A 26,588-nucleotide genomic window follows, 5' to 3' on the forward strand; every position below is an offset into this window, starting at 1 on the left:
CAATCGCTAAAAATTGCTCCCCTTGTGCCTGTGGTTGCTGCAGCAGCAAGGAAGTTCTCTGCAGCACCAATGCATCTTACTAGCACATCCACGCTGCCTGAGTCAAGGTATCAGTCATTATTCTCAAGTGCCGTGTCATGCGCCACAATCCGATTCACATTCACTCAGAAGTAAATCCCACCATTTTTAGTATTAAATGGAACATAAGTTTTGCAGCCTCAAAGAAATGTGATATTCTTTCTTAGAACCTAAAGTTGGATTCTATGAGTGCATCTGTTGGTGATGTCCCAGTGCCTTGAATAACGATGATGATAAAAATCATCAACACTATTTCCACGAATTGAATACCACATTCTTTGCTGCCAAAGCATAAGTTGTAGAGTTGGAATTGATGAATAAATGCTGAAGCTCTCCATAGGGCAGCTTTTCAGGTACAAAAGCAACAATACTGTACCAATAATGGAACAACTGCACCATAGAAGTGCATTCATTACTATGGAAACTGTAATTTTTAGATCATCTTCAATGTTTTACTTCATGAGCAAAGCCTTTAATAGATTATTTTAAAAATTGTTTATTTTCAAAGCATGACCCTGCAGTTCTGATGTTAGCAGGTGATATATTGTTATAACACATAAGGAATAGAGAGGCTGATAAAAAAAAAATCAACACAAATCTACCATGCAAGCATTGCAACCAGTATTTCAGTTTCTTTCCACTCTGGAGGAGAAACTGATGGGCAGCAGATACTTTGGTAATGCTTAATTATCACAGAGTACATATGCAGAGTCTGAGTGCTCATAATAGACAAAAGACTTTGATTTTTATTTCCATTGAACTTGTTTAACATGTTAAACAAGGAGAAGGTACAATTTCCACTGAGGCTGTCGCTTGAGCTAAAAGAAGCAGAAATAAGTGAATAAGGATAACAGCATACTATAAGCTGGCAGATGTTGCCAATTCTGGCTAATGCTGTCTAGATATAGGTGATTTACAGATTGAAAATGCAAGGAAAGGGAATAGTGAACAGCACTGAATTGTAAGGGATCTGAACACTCTATTAAGGGCTCAGTCAGTGAGGCTTTCCTGTGAGATTCTGGCTGAGTTTTGTAGAATTATCCCTACATTAAACCACTGATGGAGAAAGCCAGAGAAACACTGCATCCCCTGTGACATCCTACCTAGCAGATAGCAGATAGAGACCCCATTAGAACAAACAAGAACCCTATTAAATGTCACAACAAAACAAATTATCCATACTGGCCTTTGACTAAGTAGATGACTTTTGGGCCATGCTTACCTTATAGAGGAAGACTTTGGTCCAGCCTTGTCCTTAAGCACTTGTGTAGCCACCATGGGCAATCTTAAATTTATGCCAGGGCGACAAGTGGCTTTAGGGACACTTGTTTCTTTTTTCATTGCACCTCTGCAAACAATCGTGGCTTTAACTGCACTTCAAGCACTGATAAATGCTTCTGGCAGCTGCCAAACTTTCCCTTTAGAATGTACCAGAAAATGACCCTACATCACTTTGTAGGGTTATTTGCTGATGTGTGTGAGAGAGAATTGTGACTGCCAGAGCCAACTGCTTGTAACATTATCAGAACTTCAAATGCAGCTGAAATTGCTGCTGTGGGGTGAAAAAGGTTTTTAAAAGGAAATAAGCAGGGGCTTAGCTAGGAGAGAGGTGGCCCGTGTTCGCCCCCCTCCCCGGCAGCCCTTCGGAGTGAGCGAGATGATGAAGAAAATAGAGAGGAGGGTGGAGCTGGGAGCCGCTCAGGAGCTGCAGGCCTGGGTTCTTTGAACCCTTCTGCTCAATCACAGCTACCCCCTGGAAATAAACCCTGCCAATTCCAACAACAAAGGAAAGCCTCCAAAGCAGGCAAATAAAAATGTTGCAGGTGAGTACATTTTGGGGGCTTCATTACAAGGCTGCTTTAATCAAAGAGATGAATGTGAACTAGAAAAATCAGAAATAGCAGAAAGCCTATATGCCCTTCTAAATGGGCAATATGGAGTTTTTATATTCTGCCTATATAGAATTCAATGCCACAAAATATAGACTAAACAGGAATTTGACACTTTTAGGGAAGACAGACCTATCAACAGCTATGACACCTAAATAGACTCTTTAGATTCACAGGCAGTATTGCCTTTGAATACCAAATGCTGGGGAGAAACAGTGTGGGAGGGCTACTATGGGGTTCTCATACTTGAGTTCCTAGATGTTAGACTACAGCTCCCATGATCCGCAACCACAAAGGTCAAAGGATGATGGGAGTGTTGTCCAATAGCATCAGAAGACTCAAGTTTGAGAATCCCTTGGCTACTGCCTTGATGCCCCACTTGTGGCTTCCTGAAGCATCTGGTTAGCTACTGTGAGAAACAGATGGCTGGAGCTCTTGTTCTGATCTATCAAGGCTCTTCCCAATCTGAGCATCTGAGCATTTGAAGCAGCAAATTTATTGATGTCTTGAAATACACTTTTTGAAAGTTTGTACTGCCCTTCTACCCTCCAAGGACCTCTCAAGGTGATTTTAAAAATTTCAGATTCAATCAGTATCTACTAAAGAACTGGAACAGCAACTCCAAACCTAATATACTACTACAACTATTATGACGACAACGACTACTACCAGTACTAGTCGTAGTCATTTACTAATTTAACTAGCTCCACAGGTCAGGCTATTTGCTAATGCTTAGTATCAATGCATATCCAACTCTTTACAGCGAAGGGTGGGGTGGGGGGACCTTATACGGAACTTCATTTGTTGTTAAAGCTGAGCTGCAGTTGATTTAAGCAGCAAATCAACTGCAGTGTCTATACCAGATCACTTTCAAGATGACTAGAGTTCAACAATGAACAAAAAGGTTTGGAGATGGATGATTGAGTTAGCATCATATTCAGCAACCGTGGATGATGCTTGCTGGATGAGAAAGTTTTATCTTTGTGCCTTTCCTACTGTTGTGTTTTTCCATTCCGCTTCATACAAAAGATGACTGTGTATGAGGCAAGACGATTTTTCACCTGGTGAGGAAGAGGTGGTGGTTGGGTGCTTTGATTGTTCTGCATAACTGCACAGTTCTGCCATGAGTTTTATGCAATTGCACAATTCCCACGGGGCTTTAAATAATAAGACATAACGTGGAATAGAATTTTCCGCAAGGGTGGTAGAATAAGCAAAAGAAAAAACCTTGCCAAGGCCTGTTCAGCATAAGGTGATTCACTACTGTGCATAACACAGGACGTTACCATTTTGGAGCAGTTAAAAAAATAGTAGATGGTCAAACACAAATGTAGAACCAACCCTACAAAATGATGCTGCACATATCCAAGTTGAAAGATGGCATGTACACAAGCCCTGCAATGTGTAAACATCTTTATTTTCTAGTATGGAGTTATAATGAGAAGGAGGAGGAAGAGGAGGCAAGTCCATACAATGAGAGGTGGCTGCATTTTGAAAAGATTCTCCACCAAACAGATTTTCTCTGCACACAGAAAACTAACGTGTTAGTAGACCCACTAACATGGGTCTCACTTTCTTCTCGACTTGTTCTAAAGGTATAATTTATTTTAAAATTAAAAACCTGATTTTGGGATTTTAATCACTGTAAATTTTTAATTGTTTAAAAAAGTTTTTTAAGTTGTTAATTGTTATATTGTTTTTTAATTTGTTTTAGCTCTTTACTGTTTTAGTGGTTTGTTTTAATTGCAATATTAAAACAAGTACCCTGAGCCATTTTGGAAGGGCAGTATACAAATCAAATCAAATCAAATCAAATCAGATCAAATCAGATCAGATCAGATCAGATCAGATCAAATAAATAAATAAATAAAGGTTTTCTTTGGAGGAGTGGTGGTGTGGAGTCTTAGTTTGAGCTCTGGAAGGAAACTGTTTTCAATTCAAAAACAGTTAGCTCCAGAACTTGTACAGGGGTAAGAAAGAAAGGCATGCCTGTGAAGGTTAATTTAGCCAGGTCTCATTGTAAACCCATAATCTGTTTTCAGCATCACACCCCAGGAACACAAACGCTTCTGTGCATACGTAGGTAGTCCTTCCCAAATTACTGACAAGTTCAGGGGGCAAGGCTTCATGGACAAGAGCAGTTATTTGGGCTTTCAGATAAAAATACTTCTAATACGAGTTAGAATGGTTCTATTAATACGAGATAATGGTTCTTTTTATACTGACAGGCTTTGTAGGAATGGACTCTCAATGGGTGGAGCTCTTGCACAAATAATATGGGCATGTCAAATATGTCATGTTTCTTCCCACCTTGAGTTTCCCCGCAGCATACATCATTGCAGATAGTTCCGTTCAAGGGACAAGGATTGGGTATCAAAAGTCTTCTGACCAGATCAGACAGACAGACCATTTTTCAACTGATTTTTCATCCACATACTATGAAGTCAACAGGACTTCATTGATTTGAACAGTTTTTAGATTGAACCGTGTGCTTTAAAAGAGAGTTGTGAGAATGTGCAGAATTTGTGTATGCCTTTAAAATCTGTTCAGTATCTTTGGAGACAGTTTTAGGGCTATGTGAAGTGGCAGTTGCTATGGTAATGACTAGTTTCCTTATTGATTACCCAAATAAAAAGTTGTGTAAACCTACATAACATGCTGGCATGTAATGCTCCCTTGGGGAATCTTAAGTAGCACTTCCTTCCTTCAGTCAAAATCTCTCTCTCCCTCCCTCTCTCTCTCTTTCCAGTTCAGGTTTTTTTCTGCTATGAAAAATCTGTGCAAGATTCATACGAGCTTCTGAAAATTAGACTATATTATAATGAATCCGAGGCTATGACTATGAGGACTAGATAGTCATCTCTTTGTTCAGTAGTATACTGGCTGAATATCCAGGAAGTCAGTGGATGTCACTGAATGGAGAGTTAATGGCACTGAAGTATTCTGAATGGCAGAAGCCAACAAGCTTTTAAAGTTACTCATCCTCCACCCACCTCCCAGAGAAGTGAGTGGGTCCATTTGAACAACCAGTGAAATGGAGAATAGGCTTACCTGAGGTTAACCTCAGAAGCCAAGAATCATACCCCAGAAGATCCAGCAGCTGTGGTTCTCTCTGCAGAGAGGAGAGCTGGTCTTATGGTAGCAAGCATGACTTGTCCCCTTAGCTAAGCAGGGTCCTCCCTGGTTGCATATGAATGGGAGACTAGAAGTGTGAACACAGTAAGATATTCTGCTCAGGGAATGGAGCTGCTCTGGGAAGAGCATCTAGGTTCCAAGTTCCCTCCCTGGCAGCATCTCCAAGACAGGGCTGAGAGAGATTCCTGCCTGCAACCTTGGTGAAGCTGCTGCCAGTCTGTGAAGACAATACTGAGCTAGACAGACCAATGGTCTGACTCAGTATATGGCAGCTTCCTATGTTCCATTGCCTCCACCTGCAATCCCCCTCCCTCTTCCTCTTTCACTGAGCATGTCACTTGCCCGACAACCATTGGTCTTGACATGAGAGGGGACATGCTTGCAGGAGGACCTTGAGCACAAACCCCAGGTCACTGCATTCAAACAACACAATGGGGTCAGTGGAGCTCCAGGTCCAGCAAGTTACCTAAGTTCAAATCAAGGATTCAAGCTTCAGTTTGAAGATGGCAACAGAACTGTGGTTGCACCATTTTCCCGCATTTGGACAATGAGGAATGTTGACCTCAGGTGAGTGTAACTGGGGGTTGCTGTGTCGTCTGAACTGGGCCTGTGTGCGTGTTCTAAGGAACATGAGCAGTGCTTGGAAAAAGACTGGTAGACTTCTGAGTGAGACAAAGAGAGACTGTATGGAGGAACTGAAGGATACTTTCACAAAAGATGATGGAAAGCACCACAGGGAGCAGGAGTGTTTGTCTGGGGATCTGATATAATCTGTTAGTGATTTGTAGGAGCACAATATTATTTGCCTCCACCTGAAGCTCAACCTTATATTTGGATTATTTACAAATATTACCATAAGCCTCCAGTGATCTGTTTTTCTAAGGAAGCTAGAATCCAAATTGTGCTACCTCCCTGCACGCACCCCCCCCCCCGAACTTCTTGCTTGGGGAAGTAGGACACATTGAGGATCCTAAAATCTTGCATTCTGCTTCTGTTCAAGTTTAGTTTCCCAACATTAAAATTACAAGTTGTCATGGCAGGGTAAATGTGATTTGACCCACAGCAAGTACTTCTGTTCAAGTTTATTTTATTTATTTATTTATTTATTTTTTATAAAATCAAACCAGCTGTGATAGGCAGCACAGCCAGCGGCCAGCCTTTGGTGCTGGGCCTTCGTGGGTGGGACAGAGGGCTGGCGCGGGGGTGGGGGTTGGATTGTGCCAGGTCTTTTTGCAATTATGTGTTTGGGCTCTCTTGACTGGGATGGTGTGTGTGTGTGGCGGGGGGGGGGTGTCCAGAAGTTCTGGGGCAGCTATTGCTGTAGTGGTGAGGAATAGAAGAAGTAGCACTGGGAGAGCAGCTGGCCTTTACAGGGGAAGGAAACCAGTAATTTAGTAACTGTTTCCACTTCCACCTGCCTTGTCAACTCTCATGCCTCAGGGAGCAGCTCCAACTATCCACAGAATCTGGCCTTGCTCCTCTGCAATGCCAGGTCAGTTCAGAATAAGATTGAAATTATCCATGATTTGATTGTGGATGAGGGAGCTGACCTGGCTTGTATAACCGAGACCTGGTTGGCGGAGGCAAGTGGTCCAGTGTGGGCTCTGCTCCTCCCACCAGGTTACCCTGTTGTGGAGCGAGCTAGGGGAAGTGGGAGGGGAGGGGAGTGGCTGTGGTCCATAAGAATACCATCTCCCTTACCAGGGCCCCTGTGAGACAGTTGAATTATATTGAGTGCATATTTCTGAGGCTGGGAACTAGGGATAGACTGGGATTCTGTTGGTGTACCATCCACCCCGCTGCCCAACTGACTCCCTGACAGAGCTGGTCTAAGAGTTGGTGTCAGAGTCACCCAGACCTTTGATCACGGGGGTCTTCAACATTCACTTTGGAACTGGTTTGTCTGGTGCGGCTCAGGAGTTCATAGCAGCCATGACAACTATGAGCCTATCCCAATTAATCTCTGAACCAACTCATGTTGCTGCTGGCCATGCACTCGATTTGATCTTCTGTTCGGATCAGGGGGGTGTTCCGTGGGTGGGGGATCCGGTTTCCCCATTGTCATGGATGGACCACCACCTGGTTAAGTTTGGTTTCACAGCCACAATCCAGCCCTGCAGGGGTGGTGGACCTATAAGATGGTCGATCTGAAAAGGCTGCTGGACCCAACAGGATTCCAAAAAGCCTTGGAGGGATTTGACGTTGGTGTGGCCAGTGATTCTGTCAATGCCCTGGTGGTAACCTGGAACAGGGAACTCACCAGGGAAGTAGAGATAATTGCTCCTATGCATTCCTTCCGACCTGCTTCAAAAATGACCCCTTGGTATACTGAGGGGTTATGGGGGCTGAAGCAGTTGGATAGGCAACTAGAACGCAAGTGGAGGAGAACTTCGTCTGAATCTGACAGGATGAGGCATGTGACCCATTTGAAAGTTTATGTGATAGTGGTGCGTGCAGAGAAAAAATGATTTTGGTCTGCACACATTGCGTCTACAGGTTCACATTCAGCAGAACTATCCCGGGTTGTGAGGAGTTTAATCTCTGCTCCTTCTGTTTTAAATCAGTCCCTGGGGTCATTCTGTTGTGATGCTTTTAATGGGTTATTTGCAAACAAGATCTCCTGTATTTGGGCTGACTTGGACTCCACTATTTCTGCAAGGTCTATTAAGGAGGTGTCCAGCAATCTCTCTTGCAGTATTAGGTTGGATCAGTTTCAATCTTTGACTCTTGAGGATGTGGACAAGCTGCTTGGGACGGTGCAGCTTACCGCCTGTTCTCTGGATCCTTGCCTGACTTGGCTACTTCTATCTAGCAGGGAGATTGTTGGAGGTGGCCTAGTTAACATAATAAATGCATTGCTGAGGGAGGGTAGGGTGCCTCCTCTTCTGAAGGAGGCAATGGTTAGACTGCTTCTTAAGAAGCCTTCCCTGGACCCCTTAGCGGTGGATAGTTACAGACAAATCTCCAATCTCCCTTGGTTGGGCAAGGTGATTTACAGGGTGGTGTCTGACCAGCTCCAGGTGGTTTTGGAGGAAACTGATTATCTAGACCCATTTCAAACTGGCTTTAGAGCTGGCTATGGGGTTGAGACAGCCTTGGTTGGCCTGATGGATGACCTTTACTGGAGAATTGACAGAGGGAGTGTGACTTTGCTTCTTTTGGATCTCTTGGTGGTGTTGGATACCATCGACCATGGTATCCTCCTGGATCACTTGAAGGAGTTGGGGATAGGAGGCACTTCTTTGCAGTGGTTCCGCTCCTATCTCTTGGGTAGATTCCAGATAGTGGAGCTTGGTGACAGTTGTTCCTCAAAACAGGAGCTGTTATATGGTGCCCCGAAGGGCTTCATTCTGTCATCAACGCTTTTTAATATCTAAATGAAACCGCTGGGTGAGGTCATCAAGAGATTTGGTGCTGGGTGTTATCAGTATGCTGATCACAGTCACACCCAAATCTACTGCTCCTTTTTATCTTCCTCATCAGGAAATGGCACTCATTCTCTAAATGCCTGCCTACAGGCAGTAATGGGCTGGATGAGGGATAACAGATTGAAGCTGAATCCAAGCAAAATGGAGTTGATCACTGTAGAGGCTCAGAATTTGAGGGATGAGTTAGAGCTTCCTGTTCTGGATGGGGTTATACTCCCCCCAGAACGAGCAGGTGTGCACCCTGGCGTCTCAGGTGGACCCAGGCCTCACCCATGTATCTCAGGTGGAGGCCATGGCCAGGAGTGCTTTCTATCAGCTTCGGCTGGTTTGACAGCTGTGTCCATTTCTTGAAGAGGACGACCTCAAAACAGTGGTGCACCAGCTGGTAACCTCCAGGCTCGACTACTGCAATGCACTCTACATGGAGCTGCCTTTGTATATAGTTCTGAAACTTCAGTTATTCAAAATGCGGCAGCCAGATTGGTCTCCGGGGCAACCCTGAGAGGCCATATTATGCCTGTTTTGAAACAGTTACACTGGCTGCCGATATGTTTCTGGGCAAAATACAAAGTGCTGGTTATTACCTTTAAAGCCCTAAACAGCTCAGAGCACCTTTTTCTACATGATCCCCACTGCACATTGAAGTCATCCAAGGAGGTCCGTCTCCAGTTACCACCGGCACGTCTGGTGGCAACTCAGAGGCAGGCCTTCTCTGTAGCTTCTCTGGGGCTGTGGAATGCACTCCCAGCAGAAATCTGTAATCTGAATTCATTGCTGGCCTTTAGGAGAGCCCTTCAAACCTATTTGTTTGGCCTGGCCTTCAAGGGTTATTAATATGTTGTAAATTGTTTTTAAGTGCTGTAAGTGTTCGGCCTGGTTCTCCAGGGTTTTTAACTGTTTAAATGTTTAACTGTAAATTAATTTTATGCTGTTTTTATAGTTTTGATTTTAACTGTTAATTGATTTTAATTTTTTTTATTTTGATGTAAACTGCCCTGAGCCTTTTTTGGAAGGGTGGTGTATAAATCGAATAAAATAAATAATAAACAAATAAATATACCACCCTTCCAAAACTGGCTCAGGATGGTTTACATAAAAACAAAAACAAGCAAAATCAAAATTAAATCAATTAAACAATTAAAATTATTTAAACATGATAATAATTAACATGAAAATCATTTAAAACCAACATTAACAATTTAAAACCATGAATCTAATTAAAATCCTGGGTGAATAAATGTGTCCTCAATGCCTTTTTAAAAGTTGCCAGAGATAAGGAGGCTCCTCTTATTTCAACAGGGAGCGCATTCCAAAGTCCAGGAACAGCAACAGAGAAGGCCCATTCTCAAGTAGCCTCCAAATGAGTTGGCAGCAAACACAGACGAACCTCTCCAGATGATCTTAACCGGCGGTGGGGCTCATGGTGAAGAAGATGTACTCTTAAATACCCAGGGCCTAAGCTGTTTAAGGCTTTATAGATAATAACCATAAAGTTGTGGTTGTTGTATGGAGCAAGTCTGTATGCATGTGGTGGGCATATGTTAGTCAGCACGAATAACATTACTAGTGACTCATGCCATCTATGCCAGGGTTCAGAGTCCAATTATGAGAAAAAAATGGGGAAACTGCCAGGAAAGCCCAGATGTCCAGGAAGCCTTGGCTTGGGCTGCAGTCCCATTACCATGAACAAAACAATGAAGTGGAATTGTAGTGCATACTTGAAAATACAAACTTATTTCCTGGCATCTACTGTATATGAGGTGTTCAGATCTTGTAAGTAATATTAGAAAAGAACAAGCAATGTTCTGAGTGGTGTTCAGACCCTTCTCTAGAACCGAGAGGGCACCCTTCCACAGGAAGCTCTAGGACTTGGAGTTTGAAAGTGCTCTTTCAAGAATTACAAGTCTCAGGGTTCTTCACTTCCTGCTGGCATACCTATGCACAGAGAGGAGCCAACAGGCTGTGACACCAAGATAAGCACATAATAATCATGGCCATTGATGGTCAACCATATGGTACATAGTTTGGCATCATTTGCATTTTAGTATAGTTTGGAATTTTCTAAAAAAAAAGTCAAAAGAACTATGGCATGCAAAGGATGAGGTTTGTAATACTTTCCTGCTGTACCATGTTCCTGATGAAAATCAAACCTCTAAAGCTGCTGTTTCTCCAGAAGAAAAGTGTCTGGGCAATAGGAGTAATGGGAGCCTGTCAGTGTTCCTTGTAAAAGGGATTTCCAGATGTTGTTGACTACAACCCCCGCATCCCCAGCTGCAATGACCTTTGGCTAGGGATTATGGGAGCTGTAGTCAACAACATCTGAAAATCTCTGTTACTGGGAACACTGGAGCCAGTACTGCTGATTGGGGTGGGGGGCATAATTCAGCAGCAGAGCACATACATTCTCAACCTGGGGCCCCAGATATTATTGGACTTCAACTCCCATAATCCCCACCCTCAAAGGCCTTTGGATGGGGATTATGGGAGTCCAACAACATCTGGGGTCCCAAGGTTGAGAACCCCTGGTATAATGCAGAAGGTCACAAGTTCAACCCCTGACTTCTCCAGGTAACGCTGGGAACTTTCTGTCTGAAACCCTGGAGAACTGCTGCCAGTCAATCAAACAATCTTGAGCAAAATGGATCAATGCATTGACTTAGTATAAGGCAGGTTCACACGTACATGTTTGTGTACATAAGATATACAGGACACATGTGAATAAATGAGTTAGACTTTTAGGTCTCGAGAGTGCACAAAAAGGCACAGGGAGCACTGAAAGGTCCATAAACTCCTGTGTAGTTTATGTATGTATATGCCATATTGCTGTGTCTAGCAGTCAGAAATGTAAGGAGCGTAAACAAAGCAGACTAAAATGACAGAAACTGAGAACTTTGGGGGGAGGGGGGAGGGAACAGGGGTCCATGTTATAAGTTTGTACCAGGCCCAGAAACAATGATGCTTTGCCACCGCATGTGCCACTTAAAAAAAAAAAGGTGGGTGGGAAGGTTTCAAGCTTCTTTTTATTTCCTTCGAATGCTAGGGGCTGAATGCTCCCCAATATACTACCTGAGTGAGAGTATTCATCTAGGCTAGGGGTTCCCAACTCCAGATGTTGCTGAACTACAACTCCACCATCCCCAGCCACAATACATTGTAAGTGGGGATGATGGGAGTTGTAGTTCAGCAACATCTGAGGGACTGCAGGTTGGGAACCCTGGCCTATGCTTTTAAAATGAAAACTGGCAAGCATGAGCAAGAATCCCCACCCCACCCCACCCCAAAGCACTGCCCTGATACTTTCCTGGCTTTTACAAAGATTTAATTTTGACCTGGGTGCCCTCTTGCTCCCTAGAAATGGGAGACAGGGCTATTCCACGGTTGCCACAGGCGATAACTGCACTTGCTCATCTCAGCAAGGACCAGCTTCTACATTCAATTGCGACTACTTGAAAAGCTGCAGTTGTGACTGGGTGCAAAAATCGCATCTGTGTTCATTTCAGCATGAACAACGAGCAGTCGCAGTACCTGCTTCGCCTGTGGCAGAGCAGTTTGAAGTCAGCAAAGGCTGGCAAAAAACAAAGAAACCAAATGCCAGGGGTTAATGGGGCCATACACCTGCTTAGAGCAGAACCTGGTCATTTCACACGACGATTCCCCTTGAATCTGATATCTTGACAATAGAAAATGACCACACAAAATTCATTTTCTGGGGGAAAAGAGATTCTAAATTGCCCGTAAAAAATTATTAATAACTCATTCTAGAAAATCAATTTTTCATTAGCACATTAATGGTGTTACCTCACAATCTGCAAGCTAACCTGTCGGACTTTGATAGCAACAGATAGGCATCTGTGTTCATTTAATTGCCTAATCAGCACTGACCTACAAACTACCCTACTTGCAAACTACAGAGAAAGAAAATGGTGAGTAGTTTTGGTCAAAATTAACATCCAACAATATAGGCATTAATAGATATTTATCTTGGAATAATGAAAGCAAAGGTGACACATAATAAAATTCAGTGTTATGACAGTCTCAGACTTTGCATTCTCTACACGGGTAGATAAGTCTGTGATATTTAAGAATGCTATCTTACAAATACAGGCGGCTGCAATATAAATCGCAGTTTAGGCAAATGCAGATGGTCTGTTTCCAGCTCAGGTTAGTGGAACTATACCATGCAAATGTATATGTCCACATGTGTCTGGATATCAGACAATATCCTGCTGAATACCCTATTCATCACAGGCCAACATAGACTAAGTAGCAATTCGGGTATATTTGGGTCCACAGAAGACCCCCAAAGGAAGCATGGGAAAGTTATTGGAGATAAGAGCTATTTACATTATCTTTCTGAAACCAGGCAAAAGTCCCAGGTGAGTCAGTGATTCTTAGATAGAAATGTTTGCAAACTTTGGTATGTGCTATCTTTTGCTTACACGAATAAGTATATTCATAGCTTTGGATTAGTTTTACAGCAGCAGTTGTTTGAACAGGCCAAGAAAAACTGCACCTCCCCAAAATCACACAGTCAGAATTACAAGAGATAAAATTTGGCTTATATTATGACATTAAAAGTATCATTTTCCATGCTCAAGGGCAGCCCTTCTCTCCTATCTGGGGATCAGTTCCATAATCAATTTAGCAGGCAAGACAGAAGGGGAAGCATCCAGACCACAGCAGGGGAAAGTAAAACTTCTATTTGATAACAGACCCTCATGTCAATGTTTCCAATACAAGGAAGAAGGCAAAGTAGAAGGAGAAAAGCAACCCCAGCAGGACCTTCACCCTTCCCTCTATAGAGAATATATAATTAAACCTTCTTTTAAAAAAAATCAAACTATCTAATGGATTCCAGACAGCACATTTTCCAGTTTTAATCCACTCTTAGATCTAGAAAAAAGAATGCAGCCTTCATCTGCAGAAGTGTGTTGCTGGATATATTGTTGGTCAGTGATGTCATTAGCCCATACACCAACTCTTTGCCAAGGGCAGAGGGAGGGAGGAGAGTGGGTGGGATGACTCTAGAACAGGGATTCTCAGCGTTGGGTCCCCAGATGTTATTGGACTTCAACTCCCGTAATCCCCCGCCCCAGTGGCCTTTGGTTGGGAATTATGGGAGTTGAAGTCCAATAACATCTGGGGACCCAACGTTGAGAATCCCTGCTCTAGACCAAGCAGCTCCCCCGGTCCTGGCCCTATTGGGCAGCTTGTGTTTGCTGAACATGGTTGCCTAATGGTAGATCTGCCCCATCTCCTATAAAAGACAGAGCAGTCCCTCAAGACTCTAGACACTGCAACCCTATACTCCTTGGCTTACTAGCCCGCAGTTGCCAACCCTCAAGTCTCCACTGTGTCCTAATAGTGTACAAGCCTTCCCTAGGCCTATATTAATATAATACTACTACAGGGGATATTCCTACAAGTTTTCATAAGCTAAAAATAAAATTATGTGCTCTTTTGACAAAAGGATCAGCACCTAGTGTATTCGTGTTGTAGTTCGATTATACAGATTTGTATCCTTCATAAATTAAAGGGAGAATGAACAAGAGTTCGCCCACACACTCATTATCAATAGACTTGATCTGAAGACTACTGCCTGTTTAACAAAAAGAGGATACACACACCAGAAATTAGAGATGTCAGTCCTAAAACTATTACATAATACTGGGGTATCCTACTTTTATTGAAGGAAAATCTGTAGCAAAAGCAGCAGAGTAGCTGAAGAAGATTCCAGATAGATAGATAGATAGATAGATAGATAGATAGATAGATAGATAGATAGATAGACAGACAGATAGACAGATAGATATCGCTGATCTGTTACACTGTAGCAACTTAGATATGGCTTCATTGAGAATGGGGCACTTTCAGGCTCAATTCAAGTGCCATCTCCACCACTAACGTCCAATAAGTATACAACAGGGCTCAGTGGTACATAGACATATACAAGAAACAGGTTTCAAACTCCTCTCAGACCTTGAATCCCAAGCCTTTCTGCAGTCTCAAATCAGAAATCAGAAAACCTCTCTCAGCCCTGCTCTTCTCCACAATAACGTTCTTCCAAATGTAAGATCATAAGCAGAGCACTGCTTATTCTGACCAAAGGACCATCTTAGAATGAAACACCCAACAAAAGAACTCTCACAATCAGATCTGGAGGACAATCATGGATCATCAACAATTCTTGGCATTATTCTAAAGGAAAAGAGTAACTTTGTCTTGCAGATATAAAAATAAAATTAAAGAGCCAGAAAGAAGTTAATAGACTTGGGCTGCAATCCTAAGCTTGCTTACTTCCATGTTCATCCTACTGAACTCAGTAGTAGTTACTTCCAAGTAAACATGGATAGTATTGAACAGTTCAAGAGTTTCCCTTGTCTAGAAAAACAGATCAGATTCCTGACTACATTGGGTTTGTTTTTATTATTGAGACCAATATTTTCCAAAAGGTGGTTTTTAGACTTTGAGAACAGATTCATCTACCCATCCATCCAAATAAAAATCACTAAGGCCATCAATACGTGTAATTCATAGCTTTCGGTCCATTATAAAATAAAAGCTAATTGTAATGCATGCACTCACCGCTTGACAGATAATTGGATATTTTACACGATTTATTCCGCCAGCAAAAACAGCAAAAGTGAGAGCGGTATGGAAACAGAAGTTGAGGAGCATGTGCCAGCCTTTTCTGCTGATTCGAATCGTGCTGTTTAAAGTTAACATAAAAATGAAGTCACATTGCGATTGCAAAAAACATTACAGAAACTTCAACAACACACTGAAAATATTGTCATGGATTCAAATACAGGATTCCTTTAGGACGGTGATCAGAGGGCTTCACTAGTTTCACAATCCAAAGTAAGGCAATACTTTTTATTAGGATGAATTTAAGAGCCAGAAACCATTTCAGGTTGTTTAGCTGAACCAGAATTGTTATCCTCTATCAATAAACTTTGTCTTCATGGATATGCAGTAGCATTATAAAATTAGTGTTTGGAAGCCTCTTAGGTCACTGTCTCAAAAGACTATGTTATTGTACTGATTTCTAAACATCATTGCCTTTTAAATACCTGTCAATAGTCACTATATTGTTTATGTGATCATTTATCTTGAAACGGCTCAGATGTAAGTCAAAGCAGCACCTGTTTAAGCAGGGATTGGCTGGCTTACTGCTTGTTTTGTTTTGTGTTAGCATTCAATTAGTCCTTTCAACATGTAAACAAAGCAGACCCCAAAGCAACTTTTAAGAGGCTGTTATGTAAACAAACTCTCAGAAAGATATTATAATATACAGAGCATTTGTGGTTTTTACATTTATTTACTCATTCATTCATCCATTCTATATACTGCGCTTCCTAAAGTGGCTCAAGGTGGTATACATTAAAAAAACACCCCACATAATAAAATAATTGAAATAAAAAACTTTATTGATTGATTGATTGATTGTATTTCTATACCACCTGATATAGAAATCTCCAGGCTATGTACAAGTTAAAACATAATATACAAACAATATAAAACAATTAAAATTCACAAAACAGATAAAAATCTCAATGAATAAAAAGACATTAAAATTTAGTTTTCAATTAAAAGCCTGGGAAAACAGGCACGTCTTCAGAGTAATTTAAATCAGATTAAAACTAAAACTAGATGATATTAAAAGCCAAACTAAAAGGATGGGTCTTTATGGCTCTCTTGAAGGCCTCCAAGGAAGATAATCCTCTTATATCCATGGGGAGCACATTCTACAACCCAGGGATAATAACTGAGAAAGCTTGAACCTGGGTCACCACCAAATGAACTGGTGGCACCCAAAGACAGTTCTCTCCTAATTATCTTAATGAATGATGGGGATCTTGTAGATAAAGGTGCTCTCTCAACAGCTTGACATTGAGCTGGCTCAGTTTGGCCAGTCCTGGTTCTAACCAGACCGGCCCCCGGTTCGAAGAACCAGCTCGCGACCAGCTCAGGTATACTTGTAAAGTATACTTAACAAGGGGGGCATCCATAATCTCCCTGAAAAAGCCGGGGGTGGGGGTTAGTGAGAGAGAGAGCAGCCTCTGTACCTTTAGCAGAGGTCACAGGATAGGTAGCACAGGCAGCGAGGCAGTAGCATCAGAGGTGGCGGAGGGTGACAGCAGGAGCTCCTCCAAAACCCTTGCCACCCTTCCAAATGACAGTCCGGGCTGGCTGAGGCCTGGCTCGGGCCTCTATGCATGTGCAAAGGTCATTTTAGTGACCTCCATGCATGAGCGGAGGCCATTTGTGCTGCCATGTAGTGACACAAATGGCCTCAGTGCATAAAAAGAGGTCAGGAAAATGGCCTCTGTACATGCACAGAAGCCCATACCAGGTCCCAGCCAGTCTGGGCTGTCATTTTGGAGGCTGGTGGAGGACTTGGAGGAGCTCCTGCCACCGTCACCACTGATGCCTCTCTGCTGCCGCCTCACCGCCTCTCCTGCAGCCTCTGCTAAAGGTACAGAGCAGTGTTCCCTCTAACAGGGAATTCCAGATGTGTTTGACAACTCCCATAATTCCCAGCCAAAGGCCATCACAGCTGGGGATGCTGGGAGTTGTAGTTAACAACATCTGGAATTCCCTGTTAGAGGGAATGGTGGTACAGATGCTGCTTTCGCTCACTACCTTCCCTCCACCCAGTACGTATTAGAGATTTAGAGATGCCCCTTTTACTTGTGTAAGGATCCCTCAAAGTTTCCCCATTACAAGTATACCCGCACTGATCTGCAAACCAGTTTGGCCCAGCTCGAGGGTTGAACCAAGCCAGACCCAGTTCAACCAAACCTGTAACCAGGTTTGGGTCAGTTCAGATCTGGTCCGAATTCTAACCGAACTAGCCAAACCAGTTTCATGTATATCCCTATCTTTCAGGTAATCCAGATCTAATCCATTAAGGACTTTAAAGGGAATAGCCAGTACTTTGTACATTGCTCGAAAACATATCATCAGCCAGTACCTGTTTTAAAAAAAGCATGATGTGGTCTCTTCGGGAAAGCCCAGAGACCAATCTGGCTGCTACATTTTGAACTAAATGAAGTTTCTGAACTACGTAAAAAGGCAGCCCTACCTTTTCACTGTTTTCAGACCATTCTCCTCAAGGAACAGGTGGAGTTCTCAAATCAATTGCAGCTGGTAAAAAACACTCCTGGCCACAGCCTCAACCTGAGGCACCAGGGTGAGACCCGGGTCCAAGAGCACTCCCAAGCTATGAACCTGTACTTTCTAAGAGAGTGTAAGCTCATCCAGAACAGGAAGTTCTATCCCATCTTGCAGATTTCAACCCCCAACAATGAACACCACCTCTGACTTGCTTGGATTCAGCTTCAGTTTATTATTCCTCATCCAGCCCATTACTGCCTGTAGGCAGGCATTTAAGGGGCTAACACCATTTTCTGATATCAATGACAAGGAGAAATAGATTTGGATGTCATCAGCATATTGATAGCACCAAATCCCCTAATGACCTCACCCAGCGGTTTTATGTACATGTTAAAAAGCATTGGTGACAGAATGGAGCCCTGAGGTGCTCCATATAATAGCTCCATATAAGTGCAACCATCTAAAATCTACCTGAGACACTGAAGCAGAACCACTGTAAAACAGTGCTTCCTATCCAAAAATCCCTTAGGTGATCCAGAAGGATACCATGGTTGATGGTATCAAAAGCTGCTGAGAGATCCAAAGGAACAAGCAGTGTAACATTCCCTCTGTCAATTCCATCTCAGCCATAGTAGTGGTGTGCACGGAACCGGCACCTGCTGTTTTGGAGGTGGAGAAAAAATCTCTTTAAGGACAGGGGAGGGTGCTCTTACCCCTCCTGCCGGATTCTCCTCACTGGCACTGTCTTTTAAAATGGTCCGGCAGGGTCTCCGAACCAGTTCCATGCACATCGCTGCCCCATAGCCCATCCTAAAGCAGTAAGAAATGGGTCTAAATAATCAGTTTCATCCAAGACCACTTGGAGTTCATCAGCCACCACCCTCTCAATCATCTTACCAAACCATGGGAGGTTGGAGACTAGCCTATAATTATCCATCATCAGGGGATCCAGAGTGGGCTTCTTAAGGGGTCTAGCCACTGCCTCCTTCAAACAAGGTGGCATCCTGCCCTCCCTCATTGAGCTATGAATGATATCAACTAGGCCAGCTCCAACAATCTCCCTGAAAGATGAAATCAGCCATGTTGAGCAAAGCTCCAGAGTACAGGTGGTAGGCTCCAAGTAGCTTGTCCACATACTCAGGAGTCACAAACTGAAACTGATCCAATCTAATCTTGCAAGAGGGATTGCTGGAGACCTCACCAACTGGCCTTGCACAAATCCAGGAGTCCAGATCAGCCTGAATGCAAGATATTTTATCTGCAAAGAACTCATGCAAAGAACTGAATGCATCACAGTGAGCCATTATTACCAGAAAAAGATTTGAAAGGGGCTTGAGTTAAACCCCTAACAATCCAGAACAACTCTGCTGGACAAGAACTTGTAGGCGCAATACAAGCAGGAAAAAAAATCACTTCCTTGCTGCACATATTGCCACAGCATAGGCCTTCAGATGCGCTCTATGCTATGTCTTATCAAATTCAAGCTGAGTCTTCCTCCATTTGCTCTCCAGTCATCTATCTCAAACTCAATTAACAACCAAGTATCTGTTGCTCTTCTATCCTCTGCTCAGGGCAGTATCTCACACAGTATTGACCAGGTAAGTACTATACAGTGCTGAAGCACAGCTTCAGAGCTGAAGCTAGGGACCAAACTGCAAGGCATTCTCTGGACTAAGCAAGGAGTAAAGTGAAATAAGGAAACTCCTCAAACATGTGGGCCCCATAATCATAGTACCACAGTGGCATGGGAGTCATAGCAGCAGTTCTGCTTCTTCACAGGTTGCTAGGTAATGGAAGAAACCCTGGCAGCACAGGAAGGAGCAGTGCTGCTGTGAATTCCAGGCCACCAGGTTAATTGACTGTTTATATAGGGTCCATTTCTCCCTGGAACGTATTCTAGAGCACAACTAGAGTGGGTAGCTTGAGAAACAGACAAGACTCACAACACACATTATAGAAAATTGTATGAGAAGAGGACAAAACTCCTGATTTAATCATAGGAAGTTGAAAACAAAGCACATTGCATTAGTTACTTCTGATTCTTGTGATATGGTACAATACAGAAATCTTTCTGTGTCAGTTACTCATAATAGTCCCATAAAATGGCATTCATATACAACCAGCAAAATGCCCACCATGATGGGTGCTGTGAGTGATCGGCAGCATGGTATTTCCCCCCGCCCATAGGAAAGAATGGCAACCATTCATTCCTATAAGAGAAAGTAAAAGGCTGGACAGTAAAAATACTGGGGTAATACTGACGTGGTTGCTAATCCAGTCCCTTATAAGCATTCACTGAATCAAACTTAATCCAGTCTGCATAGCCCTATCCTGGGTTCTGTTTTTGGGGTCATGTTAGAGTTGGGACAGGTGGCTGGTTTGTACAATCCTTGAAGAACCAATCAAGTTCATTGCAGGGAGCCATGTGAGGGCACACCTGTCCAGAGCCACTCTTACCCCTGGACTTCTGGGCCAATGTCCAGGGCCTCCACACCCCCTGGGGCCCCCAAATCCTTTTTAGTCTGTCCCAGGTGGTGTGATTGCATTAAAAATGTGTTAAAAATAATGTGTGGGGGTGAGGGGGGCCTCCAAAGGCCTTTAGGTCCAGGCTTCAAAATTACCTAGGTGCACCTCTGCACCTGTCCTCCATGCCTTTGCTGTTGCCACAAGGAAGTCAACCTGCCTGCCTTTGCTGGGAATTATTTTGGGAATCGCAATAACTAGAGTTGGAACTTATTTTAGTTTAGGGCACCTTTATATACCAAAAAGGGCAGGGGAGGGGGAAGGGCTAGCTCCAGTTAATGCAAGGAACTGGCATATCCCTCCTTACCTGTGATGCACAATATAGGTGATAATTGAAGCAAACAGGCACAATAGCATGACAGCAGTACATGCATAGACCACAGGGTGCAGGAACTCCCCAGGGTATTGGGGGGACAATATTGTCTTCAGATCCTACCATGGAAGAAGAAAAAATGGATTAATCATTTGCAAGTATAAATGAGTTAGTCTCCAGTCTCAGTATGTAACACTTCTTCCTACCCAGAGCTACATTAGGCCTTTTCCCAGGGGTTGTTTATTAACAATAGTTGTCCTCAGTCAGCAACCTCCATCTACAAAGGCAAATCCAGACTATTTCAGCCACATCCACTTGCTCACTACAGGTGCTGTGTATTTGAAGGGGAATCCTGTGCTTCACCTCGCTCTACAGAGTTCAGATAACACCCTGTTCTTGTTTACATAATCAGTTATACTCGGATGAAAGAGCAGTTTGTCAAACAGCCTGCAATTTCACCAGGGGCCCTTTTACTCTCTTTCAACTGACTTTGCCTCTGATTAATTCCTTGAACCTGTATCAAAGTAAGAGCCTGAAGTGAATTCAGGGATCTTTATCCCAGGTTAACCATAATTGATTGTGTACATAAACCTTCATGCCCGGCATTATGGCCTCATTCATATGTAGGTATGAAATTCTTGCATCCAAGAATAATTGCCACTCTCAGACAAAGCTCAAAATCAAAATTAGGTCACGTCTGTGGTTTCTTGCTTTTATCTTCTCATCCTACTTCACTGCTGGGTTTTTTTTAAAGTTCACTCTAATGATAACTACTAGACAGCTATGGGCAACATTTGATTTGAGGGAATCCATTTGTAGGAATCCATTTGTCACAGTCATATTTTTTTGTGAAAACAACATGGCAATGAGGGGGGAAAGTCAACATTAATGGATTAATCTACAATAAATTCTTCCCAAACAACCTGAAGATACCCAATTCAGGGTTGTTCCATACCTCTCATAAAGCACATAATCTTTTTGAAACAACGCAAAACAAAGAAAAAGTGGCAAATGAGCATACATTATTTCAGACACCAATGTATTTAGCAGGAGGGAGGAATCACTTGCCATGTTGGTCTAAAGTCTGAATTTATTATATCCACTAAGGCAGCCTTGATAAAATTTAAAGATCCAAAAATTCACAATAAAAGGCTACACACATTTTTTAACTTACAAACATAAGTTTCTATGCCCAGACCTAGGAATGAAGAGGTGAGACAATAGTCATATGTTTATATAAGGGCCAAATTAGTATTAACTAGATACAAATTGAATATTTATTTACTGCAGCTGCTCACTCCTTCAAGTAATGAGCTAAAATTGTGGATGGAAATCCATGATATCCATCCCATCCTTCTGGGTCAGTTTCACCCTCCCCAGTTTTAAGCCCAAGAGCAGTTCCTCTGACTGCTCCCAGTTTCTCAGCCACACATCCAGAAGGAAGCCTGCAAACATCACAAGCCTGTATGACATTTAGCTTTGAGTGGGAAAGACAGCCACACTTCAAGGGAATACCATTTCCTGTCACCCAAGCTTCCTATCTCTGAGAGTCTGATCTAGAGAGGTCCCCTTTATTGGGGATGTAATGCCACAGGGTGCTTTCCAACAATTCCATAGTTCTTAATTCCCTCCAACATCCATTCTCTTGTGATCTATTTATAGTATATCTGTTTATCCACACCCACCCTCAACAAGGTGGGTTCTTCTCCCACACAGTGCACAGCAGCTGAGAAAAAACCCCAACGGACCCAGATTTAAGATGAAAATGGGATGGAGGGAATAAATTTCTACCCAGCTGCAGAACCGGCCAGCTAATATGGCAGTGTAGATCAGGCAGATGGGCAAATGTTAAGCTTCATCCCAGCTGAAGTGGGGAGGCAAGTTCATAGCTTTTCACTACCTGTTAAAGCCCACCACCACTGAGCAGGCTTCACAAGGCAGGTACAACCAGCCATTAACAGTTTGGTTTGCTTCCTCCCATGGTAGTACTCAATGCTGCACCACCCTCCTGCTCATGATGTGAGCACTGGAATGAACAACTGCCACTGATATTTAGAAGAGTATGATAAACTGCGAACAGGCACTGCCCTGTTTCACTTTCCTTATTTTAGGAACATAGGAAGTTGCCATATACTGAGTCAGACCATAGGTCCATCTAGCTCAGTATTTTCTACACAGACTGGCAGTGGCTTCTCCTAGGTTGCAGGTAGGAATCTCTCTCAGCCCTATCTTGGAGATGCTGCCAGGGAGGGAACTTAGAACCTAGATGCTCTTCCCAGAGTAGCTCCATCTCCTAAGGGGAATATCTTACAATGTTCACACATCAAGTCTCCCATTCATATGCAACCAGGGGGACTCTGCTTAGCTAAGGGGACAAGTCATGCTTGCTATCACAAGACCAGCTCTCTTTCCTACTACTCAAGTCTAATATACAAAAACCATTGTCTGTGCACAGATTAACACCCAAGAAGGCTTGCTTCAGCTCTGTCTTTAAAAATGTCATTCCCCTCTTGCCTTTATGGGCAGGTTAGGTAGGAACATAGCTTGTTCCTACTCACGGTGGACACACTTAATACAGTTGGAGGGGCTGGAGGGACTGGAAAACCTTTGCAATCTACTAAATAAAATGGGTATAAATGGGATGTACAGATAAATGCATACAAATTGGTTTGCTTGCAAGAAGATATGGAATACTATCAATCAACATGGGCTTCAGGATGAAGTAACACATTCAAAACTGCCTGATCTTACCCCCTAATTTTAAAGAATTTGAAAACAGCTTTTATTATTTTGTAAGTTCCCATTTTTAGCCAGTAAGTCTATTGATTGATTTTTAACTCCCTATCTTCTGTATTCAAGCATTTCATATAAGATTTCTTTAAAAAACATTCAAGCTCACTGGCACTGTAAGTTCTGTAATTCATAATGATGCCATGGCCCTGTGGATTCTGCAATTAGGCAGAGCTGACATTTTCAAAATTCACCACAGGGTCTGTGGAAGGGCAAGTGCTAATACCCAACAGCGTGCTCCCTCATAGGAATAGCTCCTCCCCATTCATTGCACTCTTTGTGCTCTAAGAGTGCCACTGCCAATCAGCACCTGCATTCTTGGAAAAAGTATTCAAAAATTCAGGTTAATATTGCAGCCAAAATTAAATTCAGCAAAACATTCTTCTTAGAGAATATAAAACTAGCCAGTGAGATGACATTCATCTTCAACATTTATACTGCACTTCCCCACCAATGCTCTGAAGCCACTTACAAACAGAAAGACGATATGATGTGCAATAATCAAATACATAATAAAATAAAAATATAAACAGATTAAATTCAATTAAAAATTCCAACAATCATATATAATATCATTGGAATGCCAAGAGCATGTGCTAAGTATGTCGGCTCAGATAAACCTACACAGCAAAGTCCCATCTAATTAGAAACTCTCGACCATCCTTCCAAATGGCAGAAGAGCCTGTCTAGTGAGCCTTCCATTTGTCCCTACCAAGAAGGCCCACCCCTCAGTGATCTTTGTCTATGTACTTCAGGAGGCATGTTTGGTAGTGTACAACCCATGTAGGGTCAATGCTTGTGTGTGTCTCCTCAGGTTCCACAGTTGCTTATCCATTAGACAATTTCCCATATTCTTGCATCTAGTGCTAAAAAGACAATCTGAGAAAGTCAAAAGGTTCTTTGAAGATCTAGTTTTCATTGTATCCTATAACCACTCATCACATGCCCAAGTTCAGCTTAGTCAGAGTATTCGACAACTGTTTCATGTTTGCTTTGCCTCTGTCAACTTGTCCAACCCTCAGATATATACAGTGGTCCCTCGACTTACGAAGATAATCCGATCCGAACGCACGTTCGTAGGTCGGAATTTTCGTAAGTCGAAAAGCGCATCCACGGAGGTCCGGAACACTCATAAGTCGAGGAAACCGCATCTAAAAATTCGTAGGTCGAGGAAGCCGCATCTAAACCGGCAACGACTTCCGGTATTTTTTGTCGTTCGTATGTCGAAACATTCGGATGTCGAGTGCTTCGTAAGTCGAGGGACCACTGTAGTGGGTATCAGCATGGAGTGCATTCTCTTTATGAAACCTCAGTATGTCTCTAAGGCTTCATGTGTTCTTTGCTACTATGCAGTTTTTGTTTATACATCCAGATTTCCATCACACAGCCAATGACATTAGCTTCATTTACTAAGCATGATGTGAGCTTTCTCAGCTAGGAAAGTTTCCCTTTTTATATTCACATATATATTCCTTTGAGAACAAATCCAATATTTTAAATAAGAATTCTTAAAATCAAACAAACAGAACTGGAGTTCCATTTAGTGTAATCAGGCTAGCTCCTGTACAAAAGAACCTAGTAGTTGACTCCTTCCATTCATTCAGGGATGATTCACAAATGCATGTACATCAGTCCATATTTCATCACTTTCCTTATAACTCCTAGTTTGGCGTCAGCTAAGCACTTGAGCTACTTCCATTAAAAAATATAGTGTGTTTGAGCTGACGTTAGATGAAATGAAAGCTCTATCTCTGATGGTTGATTTCTGGCAGCTGATTACATGTAAGTAATCACTTGATGCTGTAGTTATTGAATGATAATCAAGCACATGTGAACTCACTGTTACCACACTGTACACCTGCTGCTTTAAAACTCACATTAAGCCTAATTTAAGTAGTGCCTTCAGTTATCTAGATTTCTGTATATTCACATGTTGCAGATTTCTCATCAGGTAATCTAGACTGTATATCATATTAACACCGTTAGCCATGATTAAGTCCCACTGCAATAATGGATCTTAAATTAGCTGTGACTAATGGGTCTCATTGATTTCAATGGTGCTTAGTCTTGAATAACTAGTCTGGATGCTGCCCACCATTTCTAACCACCCTGATCAGAGCTGTCACCAGATCTGTTCTTGGAATTTGAATGGGAAGCTCTATGCTTTAGAAATTGCTTAACGGTTTTGCTTAGCACAAGCAAGCACTATCATTCTTGCAATATGAATCTGCAATCCTGCAGCTCTGTGCAGTAAGCAAGCCTCATGTGAGTGCATGTGTACATGTATCAAGGACAATCTGTCTTGGCTTTTGCACACCATGCCTTGGATTCCAAGGCCCTACTGACAACCAGTTATGCTGTGTGTCTAATGTAAGGCTCTCTGAATCAGGTTTGCTCCAAGAACCTAGAATCCTCTGGATGGATCTGTGCAAGGGTTTAATTGCAATGCAGTGATTAGAGACTGCATTTCTGCTGTTGAATATTTAGGCTCCTTTACTGCACCTATTTCTACCTCAAGAAACATTAAGCATGTATGGCTCCGCACAGAATTGCAATCTTAATGTTCAACAGCAGTCTTGATGCTGCCTGCCACTGTCGATTGCTTGGCAAGAAAAAAACCACAACAGCAGCTTCTAGCTTTCACGAATGTAATCACTTTTACGGGCTACAGAGTGCTGAAGTCTTGTTAGAATTCTGTTTACAGGCCATTTTCACTTTAGAAAGGTATGTAACGTTAGAGCAGCAATAAAATGATTTTCAGTGAGTAACAAGGTAAGCACTTCTTTGATATTGCTGTATCTAATCTTGGAAAAGGAAAACCAAAAAATAACAAATAAATAAATAAATGATAAATGGAGGAGTGCAGAGGTAAAAATTGAATGCCCGAAAACTACAATGGCTGCATTAATGGGAGATACATGCAACTAACACTAGGGAATAGCAAGCTTAGAAGTATTTCATGCATATAGCCTAATTTAACATATTCTGGAGCCTTTAGCTGTGTAAGTATGTATACACAGGATTCATCTCATCATGTTATGCTCAAGTGCTTCCATGAAAGCAAATGCCATATGTCTTGCTGAGTAGAGCCATTTTGCCTAGAGAAGAGTCATGAACAATCAAGCCTTTAAAGGCCCTTTTCATTTAAAACTAGTCATAATTTTATCCTCAGCTCAGTTCTGATCTTGCACAGTAAACCTGTCAAGCGATGAAACTTTCAGCTGAAGTACTACAATGTATTAATGACATTGTAAAATACCCTTTATTCAGTTCTATACACAGGAAACTGATTTCATTACAGATATGTGATAA

General features: G+C 42.4%; 1 protein-coding gene across 8 annotated transcripts in view; it reads right to left on the reverse strand.

The window, feature by feature from the left end:
- Positions 1-26,588, reverse strand: part of ADGRA1 (adhesion G protein-coupled receptor A1) — a 676,883-nt gene that overhangs the window by 99,013 nt on the left and 551,282 nt on the right. For 5 of the 8 annotated variants that reach the window (XM_053309870.1, XM_053309872.1, XM_053309871.1 and 2 more), the window contains 2 exons: positions 20,481-20,605; positions 15,116-15,239 (listed from right to left, as the gene is read on the reverse strand). The exons of 1 other annotated variant lie outside the window; for it this stretch is intronic. In XM_053309870.1, coding sequence (XP_053165845.1) covers positions 15,116-15,239; positions 20,481-20,605 — 249 coding nt within the window. The remainder of the gene's footprint in view (positions 1-15,115; positions 15,240-20,480; positions 20,606-26,588) is intronic. 2 more of the 8 variants (XM_053309878.1, XM_053309877.1) reach the window with 2 other exon arrangements.

This window comes from Hemicordylus capensis, chromosome 3 (assembly GCF_027244095.1).
Source record: "Hemicordylus capensis ecotype Gifberg chromosome 3, rHemCap1.1.pri, whole genome shotgun sequence".
NCBI classification, from domain to species: Eukaryota; Metazoa; Chordata; class Lepidosauria; order Squamata; family Cordylidae; genus Hemicordylus; species Hemicordylus capensis.